Source organism: Onychomys torridus, chromosome 6, assembly GCF_903995425.1.
Source record: "Onychomys torridus chromosome 6, mOncTor1.1, whole genome shotgun sequence".
Lineage (NCBI taxonomy): Eukaryota > Metazoa > Chordata > Mammalia > Rodentia > Cricetidae > Onychomys > Onychomys torridus.
Window position 1 is genome coordinate 120,246,983 of NC_050448.1, and position 27,946 is coordinate 120,274,928.

General features: G+C 41.7%; 1 protein-coding gene across 1 annotated transcript; it reads right to left on the bottom strand.

The window, feature by feature from the left end:
* Positions 1-135: 135 nt before the first annotated feature.
* On the bottom strand, positions 136-26,797 carry Clca1 (chloride channel accessory 1). The gene is made up of 14 exons (XM_036191224.1): positions 26,610-26,797; positions 20,489-20,629; positions 20,169-20,316; positions 18,162-18,267; positions 14,326-14,506; positions 12,352-12,570; positions 11,234-11,461; positions 9,534-9,708; positions 7,669-7,775; positions 5,611-5,826; positions 4,840-5,101; positions 3,351-3,521; positions 1,468-1,701; positions 136-681 (listed from the first exon to the last, which is right to left on the bottom strand). The coding sequence occupies exons 1-14, from the start codon at positions 26,775-26,777 to the stop codon at positions 293-295; spliced, it is 2,745 nt and encodes a 914-aa protein (XP_036047117.1). The 5' UTR covers positions 26,778-26,797; the 3' UTR covers positions 136-292.
* Positions 26,798-27,946: the final 1,149 nt, after the last annotated feature.

The following is a 27,946-nucleotide window of genomic DNA, read 5'->3' on the forward strand; positions in this document are numbered from 1 at the left end:
TAACTGCAATTGAATGTCATTTTTACTTGGCAATGTTTCTTTAAATAAAAACCAAATTGTACAAATAAATATCCATGTTGATACAAGCAACATTTGGTTCTTCCAAGGATTCAAAATTACCATTCAAAGATTGAGCAATGATTAAACCTTAGAATTTGGGCAGATGATTTTTAATACACATGGACCCAGATCTTGAGCTTCCCATATCACTATATTGCCCCCTACAGGAAGTCTAAAATACATTTTAGAAAAGTCTACAATGAAAGGAATGATTTATTTATCTCCTGAAATTTCAGTGCAAGCCTAGCGTCACCTGCATTTCCCCTAGCCACTTCCACATTATTTTTAACACATGGATGCCAGGAATGGTGCTGTTGATACTAATATCAGGGCAAGGAGGAGTTGTGTCTTCAGATGTGGGTGGTTCTTCAGTGGGGATGAACAGAGATACCCGTGCAATGTTAGATATTTCTGATTTCAGATTGGATTTATCCACAGCCTGGATTGCAATGAAGATATCTGTGCCATTTCCAAAACTACTGTCTTCCAGTTCAAACTGAAATATTTCCTCAGAGTTGGCCTCCTTGGGGATGAGATCAGTAGTGTTCACTTGGACTGAGATATTGAACTTGTCTCTGAGATCAACAATGCTTGTGCTTATTCGGATGATGTACTTGGAAGCTAAAATACAAATAGAGAGATACAGAAAAAAGAATGAGGGGGGAATGTGACTTGTAATTCTCAAATCTTGAGCTTTAAAAGTCTGTTAGGGATTACATTATTATCTCATGAAGTTGCCATGAATAGACGGAACCAGTAAACCATATTTACAAGGGTTTCTACCTACTGTGTGTACTTGTTATTCTTAACAAAGGGGTGAATATAAAGACATTCTGTGATTACTTAGAGCTCTGGAGCATGGGGTTTGGCTGAGGAAAAAGGCTGCTCACTGCCTGACTTCATTGTGTGGACAAGGGGTTTTTGGTGCTGGTGTTTCTTGAACATCAATGTGCTCAGAGGATGGTAAAAACCAGATTCCAGTTCAATAGGTCAGGCTGCTGCCCACGCATTTCATAAATACATGCTAGAAACAGAGAGTCTTAGGCTCCATCCCAGACCTAATTTCTATGTTGATACTTTGAGAGTCAAAGTCTAGAGGACTGGGAGATTTCCTTCGAAGACATTTACCCTCTATTCCCAACCCTTCTCTAGAAACACTACAAACCCTCATTTGTCATTGGTTAAAAAACAAACAAACAAACCCAAAAAACAAAATCCCAAAGTTTTCTTTTCTGAGATAAAATATCTTATTCCTTAAGTAGGTCAACTTCCTGTACTTTTAAAATCTTTACTTTTAATTTCAGAAGCTATCCGAGATTCCCTGCCTCTGTCACAGCTGCCAACCTCAGCTCTACAACTGCTTGGTTGGTCAACTCCTCTTTAGGATCTGTATCACATTCATCTTACCTTTCCCATGGTCATAATCATCCCCGGGAGCTGTCCAAGTCAGATTCACGAGGTTGTGCCCCTGGATGCTGGCCTTCAGGTCAGTGATTTGGCAAGGTGGAAAGAGGTCAGGAATGGGAGCCGAGGGGACATTAGAGGCTGTGAATGATCCCCCAGAAGATGTCCTGCTGAAGCACAGTTGTTTGTCTTGAACATTATTAGTTTCAGGATGTGGAGGATTGAATTTTATTTCACCTGTGTTAAAAAATTATTCAAAATATGAAGAGTAACATCACTGAAAGGCTAGAGTTCCTGTTTCTTACTGGATCTTTCTTTCCTCTCCTTTATCCTTCTCTCCTTCCACCAACAAACTCCACTTTAAAGCTTGGTGACAAGACACCAAATTGGGTTTCATAAGAAGAAAAGGAGCAAGGGAGGCCCACATTTCTTTACCTAACAGGTTTTTCCTGATTATAATAGGGAAAAAACTAATTTTTTAAACATTTGCCCTAGATATATTCCTTCTCTCATTTAATTAAAAAAAACATTTATTTAGTCAGTTATTTGTGTAGGAGAAGAGCATGTGGGTGTTAGAGGTCAAACTGCAGGAGTGGGTTCTCTCCTCCCACATGTGGATGCCAGGAAGGGAACTCCAGGTACTAGACTTGGCAGCAAGCTCTCCTACCCACCTAGCTGTCTCACTGGTCTCCATTTTCCTGTCTTCTATAATGTCTGTTTAAATACTGTCTTTGTTTAACCATGGCATTGCCTCAAGAAGTCGCTTATCACTTTGATAATATTGTGAGTGCCATAGTCTCTCTTATTTATTTCCTACTTAATCTCCTTGGCCTTGGAGAATTTCCTTGATTGTTTAATTTAGGCTATTTTTTACATTCTCCATATTTGTGTTTTATCTTTCTTACTTGATTACAATTTCTCATTGAAATAGTTTATGTTAAGGGTTCCAAAACTTTATGCTTTTAAAAGAATCCCAATGTTCTCTCTTTTTATTTTGAGACAGTGCCTTACATGTAGCCCAGGTTGGTCTCAAACTCAATGATCTTCCTGCCTCCATTTCTAGAGTGCTAACATTGCAGATATATGCCACCCACATTCAACTTAATTGTCTCAATCAATACCTGGGGATTTATTCATGTAGGAATTATAAAATTTGCTTTACATTCTTATTTAAAGCTAATTCTATGCCTCAAAACTGCTATGGTTTGTGAAGTCAATGAAGCTCCAAGAACTCATCTTCAATAAAGGTATTCCATCCAGAATATGGAATTATTCAGAATTTACTTTCTCACAAATTCCACTTATTTAAAACATTTTTTTTGTCGTTGGTTTTAATTTGTAAGGGAAGTCCTAGACTCTTTTGCTCTTAATCCACTCTGATCCTGAGCAGGTGTTTTAAACCCAGAGTGGTATGGATGGTCTTATTTCTTAAAGATTTGTTTTTCCCACTTGACTACCTGTGGGCTCGGGGGCTTCCCTCTAAGAGTCTATTTTGCAGGGGAAGAAAGTAAAACACATAGAGATATTATATTTTAGTTTGTAGATGCTGTGATTTGTAACCAAATTAGTAAAAAGCTATGATCTGCCTAATTGGTTATCAAACGTGTGGGGGGGGGGATTTTGCCCTCTTACAGGACAACGGAGGATGACTAGAGACATTTTTGAATGGGTTGTTACTGGTATCTAGTGGATTGATTGATTCCAGTGATGCATCAGAATCCTTCAAGATGTAAGAGTGTACTCATCACAAAGGATCACCCAGCCCCAAACACCAATAAGATAGAGGTAAGACTCAGAAATAAATAGTTGTCTTGCATTACTTTTCCTTACAGGCTTAATGATTCTTCTAGACCTAAGTCTTTTGGTCAAGTCTTCAGATCACTTACCATCTTCAATCCAACCATCTATGTACATGGCTCCATTCCTCTGAGGTAACATTCTCTGTTTGTCTGCAGTGACTCCTCCTAGAGCCCATATTTTTATGCTGTATCTACCATTTGTATCAAAAGCTGTAAAAAACCTTGAATAGACACCGTCATTCTTGGTAGCATCAGCACCTTGACAAGGAGATGAAGGAATTCATGAATACCATAAAGGCAACTTGACACCTGTATTTCTAATCCATATGTGGGTTAACATTTTGCAAACAGAGAAACTGAGCATTATTTACAATGGACTATGAGGCTTGATTATGTATAGAATGAGGCCTTACAATTCTTTACACTGTATGTGTACATGTATATGTACTTATGTGTACATCTTCTCACACTGAACTGTCATTTTCTACATCTCTGTCATGACTGATAGCATGAACTATCAACTCACTAATTATCTGCCAAGTCAAATCAGATTGCTTTATGTACATGATTGGAGAAGAAAAACAATTTCTCCCCAAGGGATGTTTGAGTAGGGAATTCATTTACAAAATTCATTCTAATAAAGATACTCCTGTCATAGTAAACAGACATCTTCTAAAAAAAGAAATACAGAATTGTATTTCTTCCTTACAGATTTCTTAAATGCAAGAAAAATGGGCAGAGTTTCTCACTTGGGGATTGAATCTAACCTAGAGTTCACATGGATATATGAATAATCTAGAATTGTGCTGGAATTTGTCTCGGTTGTTAAAATGTGACAGTATTTCTTCACCAGTAATGGAGGGATAGTAATACCTAAAAAGTGTGTGGTGAACATAAAAATGAAGATATATATGTTTATATGTGCATATGTGTAGTGATATTATGTTCCCCAAAATTTTGTGCACCCTAATAAAGTTATCTGGGGTCAGAGAACAAAACAGCCACAATATTAAACATAGAGGATAGGCAGAGGTAGCACATCCCTTTAATCCTAGCATTCCAGAGGTGGAGATCTACCTGGATTTCTGTGTGTTCAAGGATACAGCCAAACATGGTGACTTTAATCATGACCTTTAATCCCAGAAAGTGAGCCTTTAGTCCCACGGAGTGATGACAGAAAGCAGAAAGGTATATAGGACATGAAGACCAGAAAATAGAAGCTTTTGGCTGCTTACGCTTTTAGGCTTTGAGCAGCACATACGTATTGAGGAGGCAATGGACTTGACAGAAAATGGCTGTTATTCCCTTTCCTTAGTTTGGAAGGCAGACAGTTCTGTGCAATCTCCAATCCTATTGAATTCAAACCATCAGCACACTTTGGCTTTGTAGAGGCTAAGACTGGACCCTCCTCATGTTCCCCAATGTTTTCAAACATGTATGAGGATGCTGAGAGCTCTTTAGCCAGCCCCCAGCACCAGGTTCCCTACTACCAACTGTTCTCACCAGACCATGCCCATTAGCTATTCCATAGTGGTATCTTAGTAGAAGAACTAATTTCCAGTTCTTTGATGGTTACCTGCTCCATTATCCAGTAATTCCAGGGTCTCTGTCTTTCCATTCTCAGATTCAATCAAGGCTGTGACACTGGCCCTGAGAATGGGCGAGGCTCCTTGGCGAATAGTTGCATACACTCTTACAGGGCTGGGGAACTTTCCTGTGTTCTTATTCACTATTGGGGTCACTGTAATTGGAGGCAGTGTCGCACTTGCTGCACGGGAGGTGACAGTCAGAGTGAGAGTTTGTGAGCTCGCTTGCAGGCTGTATTTCCAGGAGCCAACCTGACCAAAACAGATGCAGATATTCCCAGTGGGTAACAGAGACTTACAACAAATTCCTATGTGCTCACAGTGTGTTGTGAGCACATCTAAAAAGATGTGGGCACCCTTGGGACTCTATCAGTCAAGGCGAACTTGAATGTGTTTGGACTAACTACATGGCTCCCACTGTCAAGACAAAGCTAGAATGGGATAATGAGGCCCAAAAGCTGTGTCCTTACTGATCACTACCTGGAGTTTTCAAGGCATGGGTTTCTGAAGGATAGAAAATAATTTTCATAATCCCAGAGCATCGAGGATCGTTTGTCATCCTGACTGCTATGAAGTTCAGTTGTTTCCCTTTTATTTGGGGACATAAAATTACCCATTCCCTCTCTCTTGACTTAAGTGGCAGACTGACTTCAATGAATGAAGAGTTTTCATCTGAAGTCAATACTCAACCCTCTTAAAAAATCTACAGTCATTTATAAAAAAAAAAAATTGTCTAGTGTGTAAGGAAGCTGACACCGTACCTTGGCAGTGCCTGGGACTTGGAAGTAGGCCATCTTGCTGGTTGTGTCTATGACAAAGCCACCTTGTTTCGTTCCACTGGGATCCCAGAGCAGAATTTGAGGAGCCTGTGTTGTCCAGGTGACAAGAAATAACGTGTCCTTCCCCACTGTGCTGTCCATGATCACTGAACCATTCATCCACTGGTTTGTCTTGAGGTTTACTCCCCTGCTCTCCAGCTGTGGAGAAGACAAATGCTTTACTTCCTGGACAATCCAGCCTACAGCTCAGAGTCTCAGCACCAGGTCCTGAACACCAGGAGCCAATGATAAGGCCTACATGTGTTCTCGAGTCCTTTGCTCAGTATTTAGGGTCATTTAGGATTCAGTTATACATTACTATTCCAGCTTCAAGTTTTCATGATATTTCTTTCTCCACCAAAAAGACTACCTCCTTCTAAGGATTTATGAATCCCAAACTTCACACTCTCTGCTTCTCCTAGACATCATTACTTTTTCTCTGCTTGTCTGAGTCTTACTGCGCCTCCAGAATTTGGTACAAATGTTGCTTTCCTCATGAAGCTTTCACTGATGTCTGTCTCTTAGGACACATGAGTCACCTCTTTCCTATGAGCTTTGATGCAGTTTTTTCCCTGGCTGTCCTTTGGTGCCCATCATATTCTGCTGTACGAGTGTAAACATCCCATTTCTTGCTACACTAAACCCAAGGGGGACTGGCTGTACTCATTTCTTACCCATGGAGAGAGGATATAAATTAAAATGACAAATTACGGAGTTAAGCATCATGGCAGTCCTTATAAAGGTGTCTGAAGTAAAGCAGCGAACCAGGCGATTGTTGTTGGCATAGGATGGGGTTGCTGCAGAGTAGACACTGGGGTGGGAAAAGGGTAACAATGCTTCTGTAGAAAGTGGGGTTTTGAGAATTGTCTCCTCTGTAGTAATTCATTATCTCTAAATTGACACCTATTAGAAGAGGTAATGGCCATGGAGCCAGGCTTTCTGGTCCTATGGATAGATAACAAGTGAGTCTGGATGTACAGGACTCTTGTTCTCATGGTGGGCTAGGAAATGAATCCAGCTCACCTTTCTATTTCCCTCCTTGCTAGTTTCTTAAATTAAAAAAAAAAATCATAGATGTGACTGGGAGTTTCTAAGCTGCTGAGTTCCTTTTCTGGAGTGAATTCCTTTCTTTGCAAAAGAAGGCCCTTGAGTTTATTTTTAAATTTTCTGCAGGAAACCAACATAGGAGCCATTGCCATCTCCCTCGATTGGAAACATGGCACATCAGTTGGCCCCAAATCCTATTGTTTTGAATCTCTCATCCAGGCTTTGAGGTGCCACTGTTCCTTCATGTTTACTCAAACTTTGATTGTGAATGTCTGGATTCACACTGGGCTGATTGTTTATTCTCTCTAGTTGAAAATTCCGCATGCAGTTTCTGCAATTACTCTAATAGAGAACTTTGAAATCTATTTGTCCTTCTCAGAAATAGTCCCAAGATATTTGAAAGGTACTTTGAGCTTCTCAGCATTTTAGAACCAGACTAGCCCAGAGTTGCTTTCTGCTCCAGACTCAGAGAAGTAAAGTTCTTCACTCAAAGTCAGTAAATGGAAGACCCAGGATGAAGATTTAGGAGTGTGAATGGACTGCACGGGTTTCCATAGTGCAAAGTGCTGCCTCTCCACTACAGGACAGTCATGGCAAAGCATAGGGACTAGAGCAATGGAAAAATAGGGCAAATCATGTCTGAACACTTGACCTAGAAAATGTATAGATGATCTGTTCAGAAGACAACACAAGCCAATCCTATTCTGATGAGTACTCATTAGCAAATGCTTACGAGCAATTATTGGGCACTTTATATAAGTCATTTCATCTTCTTACAAAATAAGTCATTGCCAACTGCCTCATTTAAATAAGGAAGGTTGCATTTGGAGAATAATGTTTGATGTCAAGCAGAAGACTCTGACTTTTAATTAATACACAAAGGAGTGTAGAACTCGAAGTGTCTCATCTGTGAGCATAAGTAGACACGAGAAACCAAACAGTAAGAATTCCAACCTGGATGGAGCGCTGAGAGACAGCTCCATTTCCCGATGAAAGGGCTGCGAAAGCATCAACAAGACCATTGTTCTGAGCTTGATCAGAAGCATATGTCTGCAAACCTCCTGAAATGCAGTTATGATATCAGAAGTTATTTTCTAGGAGCAAGTATGTGCAACATTTTGGCCACAGCTAAAATAGCAGGACAGATAATATCGTTCAATGTCAAATATATGTGCCTATTAACTCAGAAGTTGACACTGATGTATATATATCATATATTTGAGACATAGTCTCCTGTAGCTCAGATTAGCTTCAAGCTCACTATTTATCTAAGCATGACCTTTACTCTACCTTCTCTACCTCTCAACCACTGGGGTTATAGGTTTATACCACCATGCCCCACTGGTCCTGACTTTTCAATCCTAGTAATGAATAGCTTCAGAAACGCCCATCATGAAGTTGCTTCAATTATCTGCACAAATCTCCAAGAGTATCTGCATTTTAAAGGTCATGTCCTTCTACATGAGAAAGTCTATTAGTCCACTCTGATTGGACTCCTATTATTTAAATGCAATTCTAACAAACTGGGTTTTAAACTTGTATGTCAAATCAAAAAAGATGCATGTGTGTCAATATTAGGAAATAATAGTGAGCAAAGGATCTGTTACAGAAAATTGGGATGTGTAGTAAAAGAAAGATTAAAATACCATGCCTGGCAGCTTGGGTATGGAGAATAAGTATAACTAAAGAAGAGGATAGGAAGTCTTTCCTATTTTTTGTGTTTTTGTATTTGTGTGTGCATGTGTCCCTGCATGTGTGAAGGTCAGAAGATGGCTTGTAGCAGTTGGCTCTTTCTTTACACAGCATGGGTTCCAGGGACTGAGCTCGGGTTGTGAGCTTGGCAGCAAGCACCTTTGCCCATGGGGCCATCTTGGGTAGTCACTTTTAAACTATTAAGTAGCATCCAAAGTCAGGAACAGTGTTTTGTAGTGCTACTGATATCCGTCCTGTGTCCTTTTCCAGGTGAGTGAAATTTGCCTTGCTCCAAGAGTTGCCTGCTAGTGACCAATGGCTACTTTTCATTTTCCAGAGGATTGCTTTACACCAGGACCATCCTTCACAGAAAAATGATTTTTATGTCTGATCTGCTCTAACAATGAATGCACACTGACTGATGGGTATAGCAATGCAAAGGGGAGTCCTCCTGTATCTTGTGTTTCTAGTCTAGAGGCCTCTTGACTAGAGTGAGATTAGAGTGTAGATCTGTTTCCATCCTTTGCTGTTTCCAGCTCTGTCTGTCCTCCATTTCTTTTCTTTTGAGAACTCTTCTTCTATAATCACATGTATCAAATCATCCATCTCAGGCCCTGCTCCTAGACAACATGGGCAGATATATTAGGCCCCAACAGTAATAATTTATGTTTCTAATACTATCCCTAAATAAAAGAAAATGATCACCCTTTCTGCTAAAGAAGCCAGGGCCAGATGGGGCCTGTCTGCACCATACTGGTCTTCTGTGGAGAGACTGCCTGCGCACTGCATGACTGAACTAGCCTTATGCTTTATTCACCAGGCTCTTCTCCCCTCCCTCCTCTCCTTCCTGTCTTTCTCAGGTAGTTAAATACTTATAAGGTATCCAGGAAGGGCTCCCAAGTTGTCGCTAGGGTGTAGCATAGTTAGACTTTCTATAGTTTGGCCTTGGACTGGAACCAAGACCTTAGTGAGAAGGGTGGTCAGTTCTAATGGTCATTTGGGAGAAGCATAGCTATTGGCTGAGGTTACCCATCTCTCCTTTTCTCACTTGTCCTGACTCCTCAGGTCACTGGAGTTCAGGGACCATTGGAAGCAATAGTGGTAAGTCTGTGCAGATCTTCCTTCACCTGTCATTTGGGATAGCTGCTCAAGCTCTTTAGCAGCAGCTGGTCCCAGAGCTACTGTATGGATGATGGCCCCACTCTTCTTCACTAGGTCAAAGCAGGTGCTGATGGTGCCATCCTCCCCATCAGTGAGCAGCACAATTTCAGATCCATCAGTTGGATATTTCTTCTTAATTACCTTTTAAGACATGATTAAGAGTGGGAATCAGTCTTGGGGTGGGCAGGGTGTTTGTGAAAACTGCATCTACATGGGCAAGAAGGAGCAATTGCAGAGGGAACAAGTGCATGTTGGTGATGTTGGAGGAGCATCTGTCTCACAGTGACACTGCTGTAGCACTTCAATGTCATGGAACTCTACAGTGATCTTTTCCTGTTAGCCTGCCCAGAAAGGATGCTGGACAATGCAGGGTGGTCCAAGAGACAGGCGGTTCTGGGAAAGGGCATAGGGCTTTTGAGTTTCCTTCATCTAGTCTCTCCCCAAGAGGCTTAGAGAGGTTCTAACACACCTTCTGAAAGCATCAGGAACAAGCTGAGGGACCGTGGACCCAGAGGAGATTGTAGCTTTAGCTTTGTACTGTCTGACAAGATTTACTGCATGATGGTGTCATAGGTTCTGACTGGACAGTGTTACCCAGATCACAGAGGTAGTTACCTTTTAATGCTTATTATTAAAGCAACACTTTGTCCAACCCCACCTTCAACACACACAGCTTTTGTTTGATTTTGAAACAGGGTCTCATGTAGCCTACACAGGTGTCAAGCTCTCTCTATAGACAAGGATGACCTTGACCTTTGACCCTCCCACCTCCAATCTCCAAAGTGCTTCCTATAGTTGTGTACCCAGATATGCTTTTAATAGGGCATAGAGGACAGTCCATATGCCAATGTTAAATAAGATTATGATGGAAAGAAAATTAAATAAAGGCACATGTGATCTATTCAAGAAGACCAGATTCTACACACCACTGAAATGATGGAGAGAGACCAAAACACAGGGCAAACAGTCAAGATCAAGTAGGCCCCATTATCTGGATGAAGAACTCAGAATGAGATTGTGTGGCCAGAAGGCTGGAGGGGAAGATGCAGGCACAGGGGACTTCTCTCCACTGCATTGTCTCTTTGTGCTGACAGGAGGCCACTACACAAGGTGACCTTGATGATATTAGAAGTGCTGAGACTGTGGACATGGAAAAGAGCCAGTGCCTGGGGGTCTCAGAGCTGTGGTCATAACCTTGGTCTGACCAAAGCCCTTCTGGTACTAGGAAGTAAGATCGGCAGCCCAGTTTGGATCCCTTTGTCTAATTTCTCATTACTGTGTTCTGTGGAGTAGGTTGGAGTTTCCATGTTTCCCACAGGGGGACAATGGTAACTGAGTTGAACCATCAGGTAAGAACAGGTGATTCTGCCATAGTGTCTGAGAATGTGTAACCCAGTGGAGCTGATAGAGGAGGCACACGAGACATACTGCAGGCATGCACACAGAAAAGCCTGAATGCCTATGTGCAGAAAAGGATGGAAGCATGAAGAAGTGAATTAGTGATAACTCTGGAGGCCAGTATCTTTGTACCCTTTGACCACTGCTTTGTCCTTGGTCACAGAACTCAATTTGACACCAGCCATGTATGGAAACACTGGACATAAAAATTTCATAGGAGCAAAAATCACCAAGAGTTGCAAACTATTGCATAAGGTACAGGCCTTACTGTAAATGCTGCTTGAAGCCCAGAGCATATAGACGTCCCTCCTGAAGATATTGTGGGTAAACTTTTTGCCAGCAGGTCTCTGTCAGTAACGCTGTTGATCTGCTTGAGTTCACTTTGTATGTAGGCAGCACTGTCAAATGTCACCATCCCGACCCAGGACCCCTGCTCCACGGTCTGCAGCAGGAAAAGCTTGCTTGCCTGATTCATTCGGTTAAGACGGTTATCGTTCTGAAAAGGCAAGTAAATAAAAATGGTCAAGTTGACCCTTAAATGAACAGACCAACAGCAGACCAGGCTAAAGGGTATTTGGAAGTGACTGTCCCAAGCGAGAGTATAATTAAGCTGTGTGGCCTGTTTCCCATTTGTACCTACCAACCACTTTGGGTAAAATTTTAGAGTTTTTGCGTAACTAGTAAAAGACAAAATATATTAGGCAATCATTGGAATACAATGCATTAGTAATAGGTCTAAATAAGGCTTATATGGAACTCTAGACCTATGTATGTTAACAAAATATGAGCAATATTAACCTTTTAATCAGATCTTTGCTTATAAGTTGACATTAGTTTAATTTGACAGAAGGGACAGTTGATACTGGGTCTGTGGAATGAGGCAATGTGAGCTCTCTCTCTCTGTGTGTGTGTGTGTGTGTGTATGTGTGTATGTGTGTGTGTGTGTATGTGTGTGTGTGTGTGTGTGTGTGTATGTGTGTGTGTGTGTGTGTGTGTGTGTGTGTGTGTGTGTGTGTGTGTGTGTGTGTGTATGTGTGTGTGTGTGTGTGTGTGTGTGTGTGTGCGCGCGCACTCGTGCTTCTCACCACCTGGAGCTCACTGATCACAGGTTCACAGGCATTTGTCTGTTTCTACCTACCCAGTGCTGGGATCACAAGTGAGTTTGGGGCCTTGAACTCAAGTCCTTATGCTTTCAAGGCAAGCACTTTACCAGCTGAGCTATATCTCCAGTCCAAGGTGGGTGTTTCTGATGACAGAGCTATTGCTAGGTTTGGACACTCCCATTGTATTTATTTTCCACCAAGTCCAAATTGCGGGCCAGATTGTATCATACATATACACACACCTATGATCCACATCCCCCAAATGAAAGCTCAGTGAACGTACCGTCATACTCCCAGACTTATCAAGAACTAAACACAGAATTCTCTGTCCAATCTGCAGTAGTGAGAAGGTGGGTGTGGGAGGCTGAGTCGTCATGGGAGTGGTTTGTTGAAAGTCCTCAGACTCCTGGATGACTTCCCATGTGCTGCGGAGGTTGCATCGTTGGTTTTGGGCATTTGGAGCTTCCTTATTGTGATTTTTTTCTGTACAGAATTCAACCACCTGAAATTGCCAATATAATGATGCTTATAACAGTCATATACTTGTTAAAATAACTAACAAAATAACCTCCTTATGTCCCCATCCTCAGGCTCCTCTGCTCGCTTATAACCATGGCTCTGTGTCACAATGGTACATGCCACTTCTGGGGAAAATCAGTCTGAAGTTGGGTTCCCGTCCATGTCTTCAGCCTCATTGGACCTCAGTGAACAACCCACCTGCTCTAAGGTGGGTTCCTTTATTCTTCAGATTTCCTACCCAAGACATCATCCTTCACACCACACTCTTCAGTATTCGTCTCTGTCTAATCTTATCTCTCCATCTTCAGACTACCAGACTCCATTTCTTTACTTCCTGAACCCCATTAATTAGCATGCTGCATTCAACCTCGAACACACATCATTCCAGCTCTCTCTAAAATGTACCTGGAAATCTTTTTTCTCAAACCCCACGTCTTCAAAATGACCACATCACTTTCCTCTGTTGCTTCCTCACCCTCTTTACGCATTTCCTTACTTGATGTCAGCACTACCAACACTGCCACCCAGTTCAAGAAATGAGGAGGTTTCTGCTCTCCTCCCTCAACAAAACAACCAAGAGCTAGTCATTTCTTCCTACTTATAGTTCATAATCTGCACCCCCCAGCCCAGTTTCAGTGAAATCTCCATCATCCAAGTCCTCATGGTCCTTTCTTCACACTGTGAACATGACTAATCTGGCTTTCCACTTTGCTGTTTCTCCAATTTCTTCACCCCACAGTGGTTGAGAACTCTTCCCTTTTACTCTAATAACACTTCTATATTTATATTGTAGGTGGTGTCTTATGTGTGTTGTGTGTACAGACTGTGTGAGTGCATATGCAAGTGTATTCATGTGGAGGCCTGAGGTCAATGTTAGGTGTCTCTCCTCAGTCACCCTCCACACTCAGTTTTTTGAGACAAGATTTCCCAGTAAATCTGAAATCCATCTATTTGATGAAATTGGTAGGCAATGACCTTCAGCGATCTACCTATCTCCATCTCTCAGCGCTGGCACCCTTGGCTCTTACATAGGTTCTAGGGATCTGAACACAGGTCTCTGCGCTTGATCAGCAGACACTTTACCAGCTGAGCTGTGTCTCTGTAGCCCTATAAGGCCCTTTGTGTGGTTCATGATTACTCACACCCTACAAGCCTTGCAGCTTCTCATAGCAAATAGCAGTCACAAGGGTTGATTTTCCTTCACTTCTCTCCTTCCTTCTGGCTGTGGAGTGTGAGTCTTTAGTTTCTTCTGCTCTATCCTGTAGGTCTTCAGGCTTCCCAAGCTTCTTCACCCCTATCGCTTTGCTCCTGATTCTTTACCAGGGAGATCCTTCTCCATCACCTGCTTTGTAAACCTGTCTTCATTCACTCCCCAGATGTTTTCCTCATCTTCTAGCCTCCTAGAGAATGTCTGTCCATTCAGTCCTCTGTGGTCTTAGAGTGCAATGGACAAATGTCAACAAACTCCTTTGCCATCCAACTGTACATTCGGGCTATAAACCCAATATACAATGGCATATTAATTTTTCTTCCTCAAGACTTGGCCCTGTGGGACACTCAGTAAGAGTTCTGTATGTTTGTTTTCTGCAACTGAGATTATACCAAAGAGAACCAACTGCTGATTTCTCTCCTAAAGCTGCTAGTATCTCTCAAACTTGATCCTCCCCTGGAGCACTTGGGCAAAACCAAAACCAAAATGACTTCACTAAAGCACCAGCGGAAAGAATAAGGCACTTACAGAATCAATAGTTTGATCATACATTATGGACGCCTTCTCACTTTGTTGCTTGTCTGGTACAAACACACAATCTCCTTTATACAGTCCTGTTAATGGGTCCTTTCTGCAGCTTCCTTTATTGACACAACTGCCTCCCTGGCACCAACGAATTTGATTTTTCCCGGAAATAGCTGCTGAACATCTGAAAACAGATTAAAGTTAAATGCTTAGGCAGTGGGTCCAGAACTCACCTGAAATTTGTATGATTTTGTATGACTTTTTTTCATTGGACCAAGAAGAAATTACATATCTTCATATAACAAAAGCACCAAGTTTATGCCAGTCATTTATAAGGCTAGAAAGAACCAGAGGGGCTTCACAAATAGTACTATAATAGCCTGAGTTAGGATCAAAGTCGTCAGGCTCCTTCAATCCAGTCTCCTCATTCTAGAAAATCAAGAGTCCACTTAGCTTCCCCACAGGACTTGTTGATATCTTCCCTGTGTTTACCTATGTATCCTGATTCTTTATTCCAAACAGTTTTTGTACAGTGATTGTATGTTCATTGACAATTAATTTTTTATATTGTATGTTTATGGAGTTTGTTATAAATGGAATACTTTCCCCGATGCTTCATTTTTAAATTACAGATTTGAGTATATAAATAATAAAAATGTAAAAGAATATTTGAGAACTCATAAAAACTATAAAGAGAAGGGAAAAACATATTTCGCCATCAGAAATAAATGACTGCTGACTTGTTGGAAGATTTTCCGTGTGTCAGCATAACAGTGCTTTGTTTTCTGATTTAAAAATTATTGAGCTGGCATATTTAAAGTCCTAATATATAGATATGTAGCACATTTTTGCACAATGTGGTTTTAATTATTTTCATCTTTTGACATTATATGAACTCACTCTAACTTACTAAATTTACTTTTTCTGTTAACTTTTAAATATCCAAAATAAAATGTGTGTAAACATCAAATTTCAAATGAAATTTTGAGCATATTCTGAAAACCTCTTGATATGGCTTATCTATCATTTACTTAAAATGTTATTTTAAACATGAAATTATTTGCTTGAGAAACAGGAAAAAATGAGAGCTCTGATATATGTCATCTTCTGGGGAAGTTGTTTTGATTTCTGAATCTAAACCCCATGCCTGGGAGCTGTCAACTACACGAGATAACCTGCAAAGAAGAGATGACCTCATCTCTGTCTAAAGTGACTCTCTCAATTTCTAGTAAGTATGATCATTTCGTATGTTTATTGGTTATTTTTATTTCTTTATGAATTAAGTATTCTTTTCTTTGTATATTTTTCTATTAGTGTTTCATTTAGTTTCAATTTTTTTGTCTTTGTTTTTTTTTTGTTTTTTTCACTTCCTCTCAGACAAAGACTCTTATGTCCAAGGATTGCCTCAGACTGGCTCTGTAGTTGACAATGGCTTTGACCTCCCAGCCTCCTGCTTCCACCTCCAGCATGCTGCGATTGCAGGTGTGTGCCATCACGACTGGCTTTGAATGTTCCTAAGGTGCCACAGTGAGCACTATGATTCTAAAGGCTTGGATTGTTTTGTTTTTGTTTTTTGCCTTTGTTTTTGTTTTTTTTTTCGAGACAGGGTTTCTCTGTAGCTTTGGAGCCTGTCCTGGACTAGCTCTGTAGACCAGGCTGGCCTCGAACTCACAGAGATCCACCTGCCTTTGCCTTCTGAGTGCTGGGATTACAGGCGTGTGCCACCACCACCCAATGGATTGTTTTGTTTTTGTGAGCATGTGTTGTTTTCTGTTTTCCCTTTTACTCTACTTAGTTAATGTAAAACAAAATTCTTAATTTATGGGTAGTCACATTTTTTCCCTTTTTCTTTTAATTATGCCTTTCTATAGTTTTGTTTTTGAGACAGCCTCCTGAATGCTGAAATTACACACGTGCCACTGAAATCATCTATTGTTTTAATTCTTAAATGCACAGGAAAACTTTCACTGTGTAAAGATCTAAACACATAGAAAGATTTTTTACTACATGTAGACTTGATATTAATATTTATTAATTTGAGATGTATTAATATTAATAATTTACATGCATAGACTTTAGTACATAGATATGTATAATTTGCATTGTGTTTTTTTATTTGACAAGTTTATCCAATTGTAAGAGATTCTATTATTTCTTCCCATAGTTAAAATTTTTCCTTATATCTTAAGAAATCTCACCTCTCCTCATAGATCTATTATTCAAATTTTGTTAAATTACTGTGTATGTAAATTATTGTCAATATATAATTTTTTATTCAATTCAGTTTTGAAATATCTTTAAAAATTGACAAGTAAAAGTCCATTTTATTATGACCCTTTTCCAGGAATGATCTTGCTGAATGAATGCTGGGGTCTTTGAACAAGACACAAATGCATTTCATACTAGAATTTCATAGAATTCATAAATCAACTTTTGTTGACTTTATACACTTCCTGTGTTGACACCCTCCCTGGCTTTGTTTTCTTTTAAGCCTTTCATAATCATTTTGTAGTTTTCTCAGGTTTATCTTTACCACTTCTTACTGTGCTTTCCAGTGAATTGCTGTCTTCAGTGGAGTATTTCCACCCTATTTCAGGGTCAGTTATTGCTAACATATGGAAAGCACATGGAATGACCCCTTTGTATCATGTCCCTATGTTGACTTCCCTTGACGACCTGAACTTCACTTTACTACCTTGGGTTTTCGCTCTCCCCCACTGGCTACCTTGTTGTGTACTTCCTCAGTTTTGTGTGCCATTGGATTGGACACAAATTCCTGAAGAAATTGAGACAGCTGTGATCATAGAGGCCCCCCCCCCCCCCCCCCCCCCCGTCTTCTTGCTGAGACTGTCCCTGCAATTTCTCTATTAAGTATGGTTCAATCTGTTGGATTGCATAGATGCTCTACAGTATATGAAAAGAGTAACTTCTGGACAGCTATCATGTTTTGATTACTTCTGGGCCTGCATATACATTAAAAGTTTGTTTGGAAGACAAGAGACAATGAATATTATTAATATGTTTAGATAAAGGTTTGTTTGTTTTTCAAGACAGGATTTCTCTGTATAACATCCCTAGTTGTTCTGGAAATCATTTTGTAGACCAGGCTGGCCTCGAACTCATAGAGATCCACTTGCCTCTGTCTCCCAAATATTGGGATTAAAGGCGTGACCCATCATGCTTGACTTGACAAAGTTTTGTTTTTGTTTTTTGTTTTTTTTTTTGTTTGTTTTTAAGCAGCCATGTTAGTCATGTAGGCTGATGTGCTCGGTAGCTGTGGAAGGGTGAATAAGTTGATAGATATTTCTAGATCTCAAAAAGCAATGTGCACAAATCAGCCTTGCTCTTAAGGGAGGACACAGTAGCTAATGGTATGGAAGCTTAGAAAGGAGAAGTGGGACAAACAGACCATGGTGCCCATTGGCTGAGATTTGAATGGTCAAACTGACCTGTGGTCATGACAGCACAGTGACTCTGGATCTATGTGACAGACATCACAAGCAGAGGCACCTGGCAGACTGCATACCACCACAATTCACAAAGTAGGAACTCAGTTAACAGAACCACTTGATATAAGACAGAAACTGGTATTTTAAAAGTAATTCAGGGCTGGGCAGTGGTGGTGCATGCCTTTAATCCCAGCACTTGGGAGGCAGAGGCAGGCGGATCTCTGTGAGTTCGAGGCCAGCCTGGTCTCCAAAGCAAGTTCCAGGAAAGGTGCAAAGCTACACAGAGAAACACTGTCTTGAAAAACAAACAAACAAACAAAAAAGTAATTCAAGGAAAAATTGGTTGCACTGTAAAATTATTTTGGTAAGGCGAAGTCAAAATGTACACACCTTACTGCTTCTGTTCTTCCTTTGGATATGTAGAATTTCTCCTCATTATTGTACTCATCAAAAACTCCCCACTGGAAATGAGCCCACTCATGGACAAAGGCCTTCTCTGTGAGAAAAAAGTCAAACAGCTGAAGATAAAAAAAATGTGGTAAAATAACCTCACACTAGAAAATAATTCTTCTAAATGCTTGTTTTGCTTGACTTTATTATTCATTTCTAAATAATAAAATTGGGAGCTAGCATTCCTTAACATGACCTAATATGACAAGTATACAGTTATATAGAATACACACATTTGTTTTGACCTGTTGTGTGTTCATGGGGTGATGAATGAGAGCGGGAGGTTATCTACACTGGTCAGGCAGCTGCCTCATCACACAGGATGTGGTCTTGTGGAGGACATGCCTTTCAGCACAAGAGTTAAGTCCTTACACTGTGTGGGAGTGATTAACAACGCCAGCTTTTTCCTGCTGTTCACCTCTGTGCTCTTGAATCACAGCTCATTTCTGAGTATTTTGCTCTAGGCCACATCATCCTCTGTTCACCTCTGGTTCCTTTGACGCCTGCTTTCTTTGGTTGGCATCGCTCACTGTCTTTGCAGTGGTAATTACCACTCCTCTCTCAAGTCCAGGCTTCCACCTGGGCCTGGTGGACAGTGCCTGTAAACCTAGCTGTTCGAGAGGCTGAAGCAGAAGGATCAGTACTTCAAGATGAGCCTTGGCAATATTTTTGAGGTTCTGTCTCCAAAACATTAAGAAAAAAATATCAAGCCCTGATCTAGCCAACTGCCATTTAACATGCTCAGACCAGACCAGACACTCTTCTTGTGTGGTTTGAGCATATCTCATTATGGCACTTAGCATCTTATGCTGTCATCGTAGCTTATCTCTATGAAGACAGGCAATATTATTTCTCTCCTGTTGTATCTGGGCACATCATATCTAGAGACTGTTGTTTGGCACCCAGTAAGTATCTGCTATATTTAGATGACTCTTAGTGACTTATGTGCATCTTAATGTTTCTGAGTTATAGTCCCAGGTGGGCTGAGTTTGGAGAGCTAGGTGGGAGGGCATGCTGAAGAACTTCAATCCAGACTCTGCTTTAAAGGTTTGCACGAGATTTTCTTTCAAGTTCTAGAAAAGAAATAACTGTTTGTCAAGGCAGCAGAAGATTTTGAGGGCAAAAGCCTGGGGTCATGGTATATAAAGAATTTATTTAAAGGAATGGTGGATACGCAGCTGTGGTGGCTAGTATGAGCTCGGGACTGGAAAGGCATAGATAGACCAATTAATTCAACACATACTTATTGGGTCATAGGTTGGGAATCTCCTGTTCCGGTTATGGAAATGAAATGGAATAGTGTAAAACAAAGGTGCAAACCTTCTAATCAGTGTGTAAGATATGGGGGTGAGGCAGGCAGGGCCGTGGCTTGCCCTTTCCCTCTGCCTTGCCCAAGGAGGGAGGGAGAGAGAGAGACTTTTGAGAGATGACAGCAGGATGATTCTGTCTGCTACCTAGAGAGTGGTACCCCATGCAGCACTACCTGGAAGCTTGTTAAAAAATTGGAGTGCGAACCTCTCATGAATACTACAGAATCAAGAATCAAATTCTGCTGAATCAGGAACTCAAATCAATTGAGCCTGAGCGCACTATCACCATCTGGTGGCTATCTTATGAACTGCAGGAAGGAGATTTCATTCAGTCGAATGAAGCTCATAGATCCATAGAAGTCTAACACTTCATGCCAAACAATTTCACTGAAACAACCTGCCACTATAGTATTTATAAAGCTAAAATTGCCCCACATATGCAGGTTCACAAGCCGATGTTAAATTATTGCTCAGAAAAACATGACTCTGACTCCTTGTTTTAAATGAAAAGCATGCTTCCCTGGCTTGACTTCAGGTTTTCTTGTCACCTGTGGGCTTTCTCATACAGGGAGTACAGTAGTTAATAAACAATTGCTGTGCTATGTTACTTGCTGAAATGCTTTAGCTGAGTCCATACCTTGTGGTCCGTATTCTTTCAGCTTCTTCCCTGCTAAGAAGCCGGGGGTCAGATGGATCCTGATTCCCTTTTCTCCACATGTGCCTACATGCTCAGTGTGAGGCTGGTCTTCACCTGCAGGGCTGGTTGCCGACACCAGGATATCAGCCTGAAAGATAAGAAAAGATGATCACACCATTTCAGTAAAGAACTTACTCACAGTTGGGGGATTTTGGCGCAATTCCATTTCATTCTATACTATTTTGCCTGAGACAAACAAATGAACAGAAATAAAAACTAAATTTCAGAAGAAAAAGATGTCAAAAAGAATTTTTTCTCACATTTTTGAAGGTTTCGAGTTTGGGCCTCTCATAATCAGGTTTTGTCTTCCAGTTTTCAGGAATCAAAATGGCAACATTTTTGAAATAAAATCTTTTCCCTGTAGCTTCAAACAGGTATGGGGAGGCCCGAGTCACCATATCCTAGAGGAGAGAGAGCATATATAACATCACTGAAAACAGACTAAATTACAAGTCATTTAAGTTTGCAGTGAGGCTCTTTAAGGAAGAGAATGGCTCAGCTGCCTTTAGCCTACTGGCTGTGGGTGGGTTAAGACTTCTTTAGGTCTTTTCTGTGTCAAACACACAGATTGCAAGCCCAGTGCCACTTAGAGATCTTTGGCAACAGTTAACTCTGCAGCTCTCACACAACTGAGCCCGGATGATAATGAGTACTCAGAGATGGGTAATACCTGGGGGGCGCTCACCAACCTAAGACAGAACGCCTGTATGGCCTGGACAGGTGTCTCCATGACGGGTAAGGTGACATGCTGACGTCCCACACAACCTAAGTCAGAAGCTTATTTTTTTAGTAAAAGGGGGGGGTGTCTTGTAGGGTCCTGGCTCCCGTTTTGGGTAACTATTGCCTTGATTGCTGACCTTGACCTTGATATCCTCCCTATGCTAATTCCCTGTGAGATTCCACCCTCCTGAATGCTTAAAGGAAGCTCCTTGTATATCCAGCATATTGGGCGTTAACAGCTTAGATGCAAGATTGTAAAACATCAGAAGTGGGGGTGGGGGTTAGCTCAAAGGTAGAGCGCTTGCCTAGCAAGCACAAGGCCCGGGGTTAGATCCTCAGCTCAAAAAAACAAACAAACAAACAAACAAAAAATCAGAAGCAAACTTCTGCCCTCCAGGGTTCTCCCATTGTGCTGTAAGCCTATATTTAAGACCTTCTCCCTTCTTCAATAAACAGCATTCGGCATTCAAAAAGAAGAAGAAGGAGGAGGAGGAGGAGGAGGAGGAGGAGGAGGAGGAGAAGAAGAAGAAGAAGAAGAAGAAGAAGAAGAAGAAGAAGAAGAAGAAGAAGAAGGGATCAAGATCATGATGGGGAAACCCACAGAGACAGCTGACCAGTGCTAGTTGGAGCTCACTGACTCTGGACTGACAGCTTGGAAACCTGCATGGGACTGAACTAGGCCCGCTGAATGTGGGTGACAGTTGTGTGGCTTGATCAGTTTGTGGGGTCCCTGGCAGTGGGACCAGGACTTATCCCAGGCGCATGAACTGACTTTTTGGAGCCCATTCCCTGTGGTGGGATACCTTGCTCAGCCTTGATACAGTGGGAAGGGGTTAGGCTCTCCTTCAACTTGGTATGCCAGACTTTGTTGACTACCATGGGAGGCCTTACCCACTCTGAGGAGTGGATGGGGGTAGAGTGGGAGGGAGGTGAGGAGGTGGGAGAAGGGAAGGAGGGGGAACTGGGTTGGTATATAAAATGAAAAAAATTTAATAAATGAATACATTTAAAAAAATAAAAAAAATTAAAAAGCTGGCTAGAAACAAACCAAGCTAAGCCTGGGCATTCATAAGTAAGAATAAATCTCTGTGTATTTATTTGGGAGCTGGGTGGTGGGCCTCCAAAGAGTGAAAAACAAAACAAAACAAAAACTCAACTCCAGCACACCCTAGAAAGAAGAATGTTTTCTTAACATTAATGCTTATTCACTATCATCTAGAGCCCCCATTGCATTTGATGCCTCAACCATAAATAAAGCTTGGAGAAAGAAACTGAGAACTGGAGGTGTAATTCTCTGGCTATCACAGCACACAACAGTGGAGACAAAATGACATACCTGAGAATTTCGTAACAGTTAGGCTAAATCTAATGTTAAATACTATGGCAACGTTCATTTTAGTGCAGTGTTAAGAGTTAGATTTAAGGAAACAGCATCATTTAGTACTTGCAAATGGTACATAGCTTTATTTCATGGAAAAGAAGGAGCAGTGGTAGCATGTGTTCCTGCAGACTCCCTGGGTGCAGTAAGACAAGATAGTAGAGAGAGTGTATAAACAACGATGCTGTAGGAAGAAGGCATTGGGTCAGCTAGGACTGAGAATGGGTGTTGACAAGGAAAGAGGAGAACTCTGGTGTTCTGAGACAGGGGATGAGAGTCAGTACACAGAGAGGGAATCAGGGGTGATGAGAGGAAGACTGGGAAGGGGACCTTGCCTTGTGCAACACGGGTAAGCCAAGTCTGCAGAACGCAGATGGCAGTGCTGTGTGAATGGAGCAGGAGGGTGAGAGGTGAGACCCTGGAGTCGGTGATTACAGACAGCAGGTTAAGGAATGTCTGAGTTAAAGGGGAATGGGAGAAGAGGTGTAGGTGTGGTTGTTTGTTTTAATGGGGATGGTTATAATTTGTAGATGTTAGTGGGACAGGATAATTGCAAAAAGGAAAGAGGGCTCACTGCAGGAGCCAAGTCCTGGCTGGAGCAGGCCTCATGAGGAGACTGCTCAGTTGGAGAGGCTATGGGAGGAAGACAGTCCATTGTGGTGAGGAAGGCGGTGCTCAGCTAATGATGCAGAGCTGAGTCTTGTGGCTGAGTCTTGTGACTGAGGAGTCTTGTGGTTGCCCTTCTCAGTGGGAAAACTGGGGGAATGGACTTTTTTTCTCCAAGCCTTACCCATTTCAAATAGTGGCGGTAATGATTCCCTTTCTAAGTCAGAAAGCATGCTCAGTGCTTTGCATCTCTATCCCCCAAAGCCCAGATCTTAACAATCACTAGAAGAATTTAACATGCTATCATTGTCCTGAATTAAAAACAATAAACAACAAACAAATGCTTGGTGATTGGGTATAAACTTGACTGTGTTTGAATACTTGACTATGATGCACTTGTGAAATGTGACTATTTGATGCCTTCCAGGAGAAAGAGCAAGTAGCATGAAGTAAATGTTCTTGTCTATATGTTTTCATAGAGGCATATGCCACCTGTTCTGCATTCTGAGAGCATGACATCATGTCCACATAGACCTTTAAACTCTAAATGAGAGAAGGGTGTGGGACATTGTGTACTGGATGGGCCAGTATTCCCTAAGGACAAGCATAGACCATTGATGGCAGCTGGATTCCTGGTACCTAACATAATGGAGTGCTTGGCAAATATTTGTCATATAAATGAATAAAAGACTAATTGACTGACTGAGCAAATTATTTTGATGAATGACAAATTGGTACATGAGCGCCAAGACAGGTCTATGTGCATTGAAGGGACACCTCCAAATATTCCCATTGTCGTGTGTGTGTGTGTGTGTGTGTGTGTGTGTGTGTGTGTGTGTGTGGAGAGAGAGAGAGAGAGACAGAGAGAGAGAGAGAGACAGAGAGAGAGAGACAGAGAGACAGAGAGAGACAGATTTCATCTGTGGAATGTCCTCACAAGGCTTCTGCATGGAACAGTGGCAGTAATGACAGGAGCTGGTAGTGGTGGACAGAGCGGCTGTAGTACCCTACTCCACACACAGACGTGGGGACAGAGCGGCTGTAGTACCCTACTCCACACACAGACGTGGGGACAGAGCGGCTGTAGTACCCTACTCCACACACAGACGTGGGGACAGAGCAGCTGTAGTACCCTACTCCACACACAGACGTGGGGACAGAGCGGCTGTAGTACCCTACTCCACACACAGACGTGGGGACAGAGCGGCTGTAGTACCCTACTCCATACACAGACGTGGGGACAGAGCGGCTGTAGTACCCTACTCTACACACAGGTAGGGGATCCTTGAACACTGTCTGAGCTGAATTAGGGGATGCGTCCCAACAAGGGATCTGGGTAGAGAATCTCCCCTCAAAAAGATTATTGGAACAAAGGTTGAAGAGGCGTCAAGAAAGGCAGCTGCAGTCACGGGGGAGGATGTGGTCCCTGAACTCTTCGGACCTGGGATATCCAAGAGTAGGAGCTGTCTCTTTCTAAGCAGGGACCCTCAGGACACCATCATACTTAACTGTTTTCATGTTGTGCAGAAAGTAGTGAAATCCAACTTAGCTCACACAACTCAGTCGCTGTTCATATTAGAAAGCCAATTTAATAACTGTGGTGAGACATGAATATTTTTCAGGAGGAAACTCACCAAAGGTAGGGAGGGCAAGCACCCTGAAGGCTCAAAGCTTCAGGAAAGGCCAAGTTGCTGTTATTGGAGTGAGGTGCCAGTTTCTCCTAGCACATCCCTGAAGTATACTGGCCTGAGACAGCTGTGCGTCTCGTCCACTTTCTACCTTGTTTCTTTCTCCCAGTATTTTCTTCATTGTTGCTGTGGCCAACGAAAGCTCACCCCAGGTTTCTGCTGACTACTGACCAGTTTCAGGCATGAACTTGCTTGCACCGAAGATGGTCCGAAGGCCCGTGGGTTAGGCAGGATGGCTTCCTGGGAAGCGGTGCCACCCTCTATCCCCACAACTGTTTGAGTTATACTCTGGCCAGGAGTCCTGGCAGACAGAGATGGTTCTTCACCCACACTCCATTTTTCCAAGTTTGCTTTGTGAGGCATCCTTGGGCGTCTTCTGGACTTTAGGAACCCTCCCTCAGAAGGGGTAAAAAGGTACCTAATGGAAGAGGGGCTCAGGGGACCCTAACCTTCACTGCCCAACTCTTTGCTAGGTAGATTCAGAAAGAGAACAGTCACTGCCTCCCGTTGTGTGCTCACTGGTTACCTCACCTGGGTCCCATGAATGGTTCCCATCCATCCAAGTGTCACACAGACTGTCATCAAAAATTGCCCCTATGCTGGCGGTGGTAGCGCACGCCTGTAATCCCAGCATGCGGGAGGCAGAGGCAGGCGGATCTCTGTGAGTTCGAGGCCATCCTGGGCTACCAACTGAGTTCCAGGAAAGGTGCAAAGCTACACAGAGAAACCCTGTCTCAAAAAAACAAAAACAAAACAAAACAAAACAAAACAAAACAAAACAACAACAACAACAAAATTGCCCCTAAACAAAACTAGAAGTCATGAATCTAGGGAAGGGGATGCTGATGGGGATGGGAGAGAAGAGACTGGGTGGGGATGGCTATTAGTCACAATGCATTATATACATCATGAAATTGTCAAAGAAGAACATTAATTTTTAAAATGCTAAAGAAGAAGCTAAAGGTAACATACTGCCTAATAATGAAATGCATAAACAAATTAAACTAATGTATGAAAGAGAGTAACACATACAAACATAAACAATTAAAAATACAATAAAGTAAAAGCACTGCTAAAACAAACAGCAAACAAGCAAACAGGTAACTGGGAAGCAGTGCCAGGAACTACAGTTTATTAAGCTCCTACGGTGTCTTAGGTACCAGTGTGCATTTTCATATGCTCTTACCCAGGCTCTGTAAGAGAACAACTTATTATCAAACCATTTTGCAGAGGATACTCACCCATTCCACAGTACTGACTGTGAATGTGCTGTGGGCAGACTAAGGACTCCAGGGTGATCTGCTGGAAAGTGTTTCCTCTTGTTTTTAGCTACCTGCTGACAGTTTGGATGACTCTTTCAGCTTTTCCAGGACAAAGAGCTTCTGAATACCTTTCCTCCCTTTACAGAAGAGGTGCCAGCGTGTGTCTATGCCTGCCCCAACCTGTGGCAGCTCTGAGCTGACCCCTTGCTTCCAGGTTGAAAATATGCAGCGTCTCTGCCTATTGGGAAGGTTAAGTTAGAACTTGTACCTCAGACTCCTATTTAGCATCACAGATTGGTTACAAGCAGAATAAAAGAGGGCCTACTATGTGCTGGTGGTAGCATCCTGCAGAGGAATTACCTGCTGTGCAGTTACCAATGTCTGCTGAATACAGCTGAATTTGCCTTTGTATAGAACAAAACAATTTTCAGTGACAACCTACAGGCAGAAAATACAGATGTCATTTGTTAAGTGCCAACAGCACATCTAACTTGGATTTATGTGCATTGTGTTCACCTTGTTTCTCATGAAATTCCTGGTGGCTAAAGAGTTACTGCTTTCCTTTTATAAAGAATCTGAGATCCAGACGTAAAAATATCTTGCCAAGTCAAGCAACTGGAGCCAAGACAAATCATGTTCTCTTTACCACAATATTATACCTATTGATGATTTAATTACTATTAGCTAGGAATTGCCAAAGCACAGGAAATTGCCTCTTAGAACACACCTTTATCTGTTGAATGAGGGCTTCATCTTCTGGCACATTGTGGTCGATGGCAATGACTATGCCTTCATAGCCATTGTTGTTGAGCTGGATGAGGGAATTGCTCAGAAGAACCCCTTCCAGAAGGTGGAGGATCAAGATGAAGACAGGACTCTTCAAAGATCCCATCATGTCGATTTCCCTTTGGAAAGGGCTGGTTGTACAAGTGTCTTTACTACTGTATATATGCACTAAGTAGAGACACAGTTTTCTCCTTATCAAAGGTGATTTATTATAGGTCTTTAACCTTTTGACCCTAAATAGTTCTTTACCACACTTGTCTACAATGCAAGAGTAAGTATTGTTTAAAATCAAACTGTGTACTTTTGTTTCTATTTAAAGGGAATGTTGGGATTGCCTTAGGCTGTGCCAGATGCTTGAGCAAGGGTGGGGGAGCCTATATCCGGTTCCCAGAAACATGCATGCCAGAAAAGCAGGTTGGCCATTGAAAGATATGTTTACTTACAAATATTTGTCTAGTCTGGGACACTGATCCACCCACCACCACCCTGGACCCCACCTTCCCAGCTTGACTTTAGTGCATTTAAGTAGACTTTTGTTTCCTATAAGGCATCTGTCCAATTGTCTCTACTGGTGGACTTCACTTTTAATCCCAGCAACACCTGAATGACCTTAGCATCTCATGGCATACTCCTTATACAATCTGTATATACCAAATCATCAGTGAGTAGTTCAGATGTTACAAAATATTTTATACTAGGGAGAAAAGGTAAAACTTTGATCTTATTTTTCAAAACAAATCTCCTCCAGTTCTCTCAGTACCACATTGCTTCCCTACCACACATCTCCTACCAGTCATTAAAGTTTAAACCAACAACATGAACTTATTTTGCTGAAATTAAATGCCACCCTGAAAAGCATAAATTATGGAGGATCAGCTACCACATAGATTCTTACAAGCTCACCAAACTTCAGATGAAAATCCAAAGTGGCCCACCATGTTCCTGACTTCAAATTACTTGGAAATAGCTTTTACCCAAACTTAATTTGGTCTTCAGATAGACAAAAGCATGAATTTAACCTTGTCTGTTCATTTTTTTTTCTTTTTTGACATTTGGCTCATAACAATTAAGTTAGTATTTACTGCTAACATGCTCATAAACAATCAAAAAGGAAGAATTAAAGTAGAGGTTTAAAGTGATTGTCCAGATGATCAAAGTACATGTTTGTAGGAAAGGATGACTGCATTCGTCATGCCTACAAATACAAAGTGTAGATCCAAGCCAGAGAGAAGACTGTGCATAAAGAAAGGCACTTGCTCTCAAGCCTGACAACCTGAG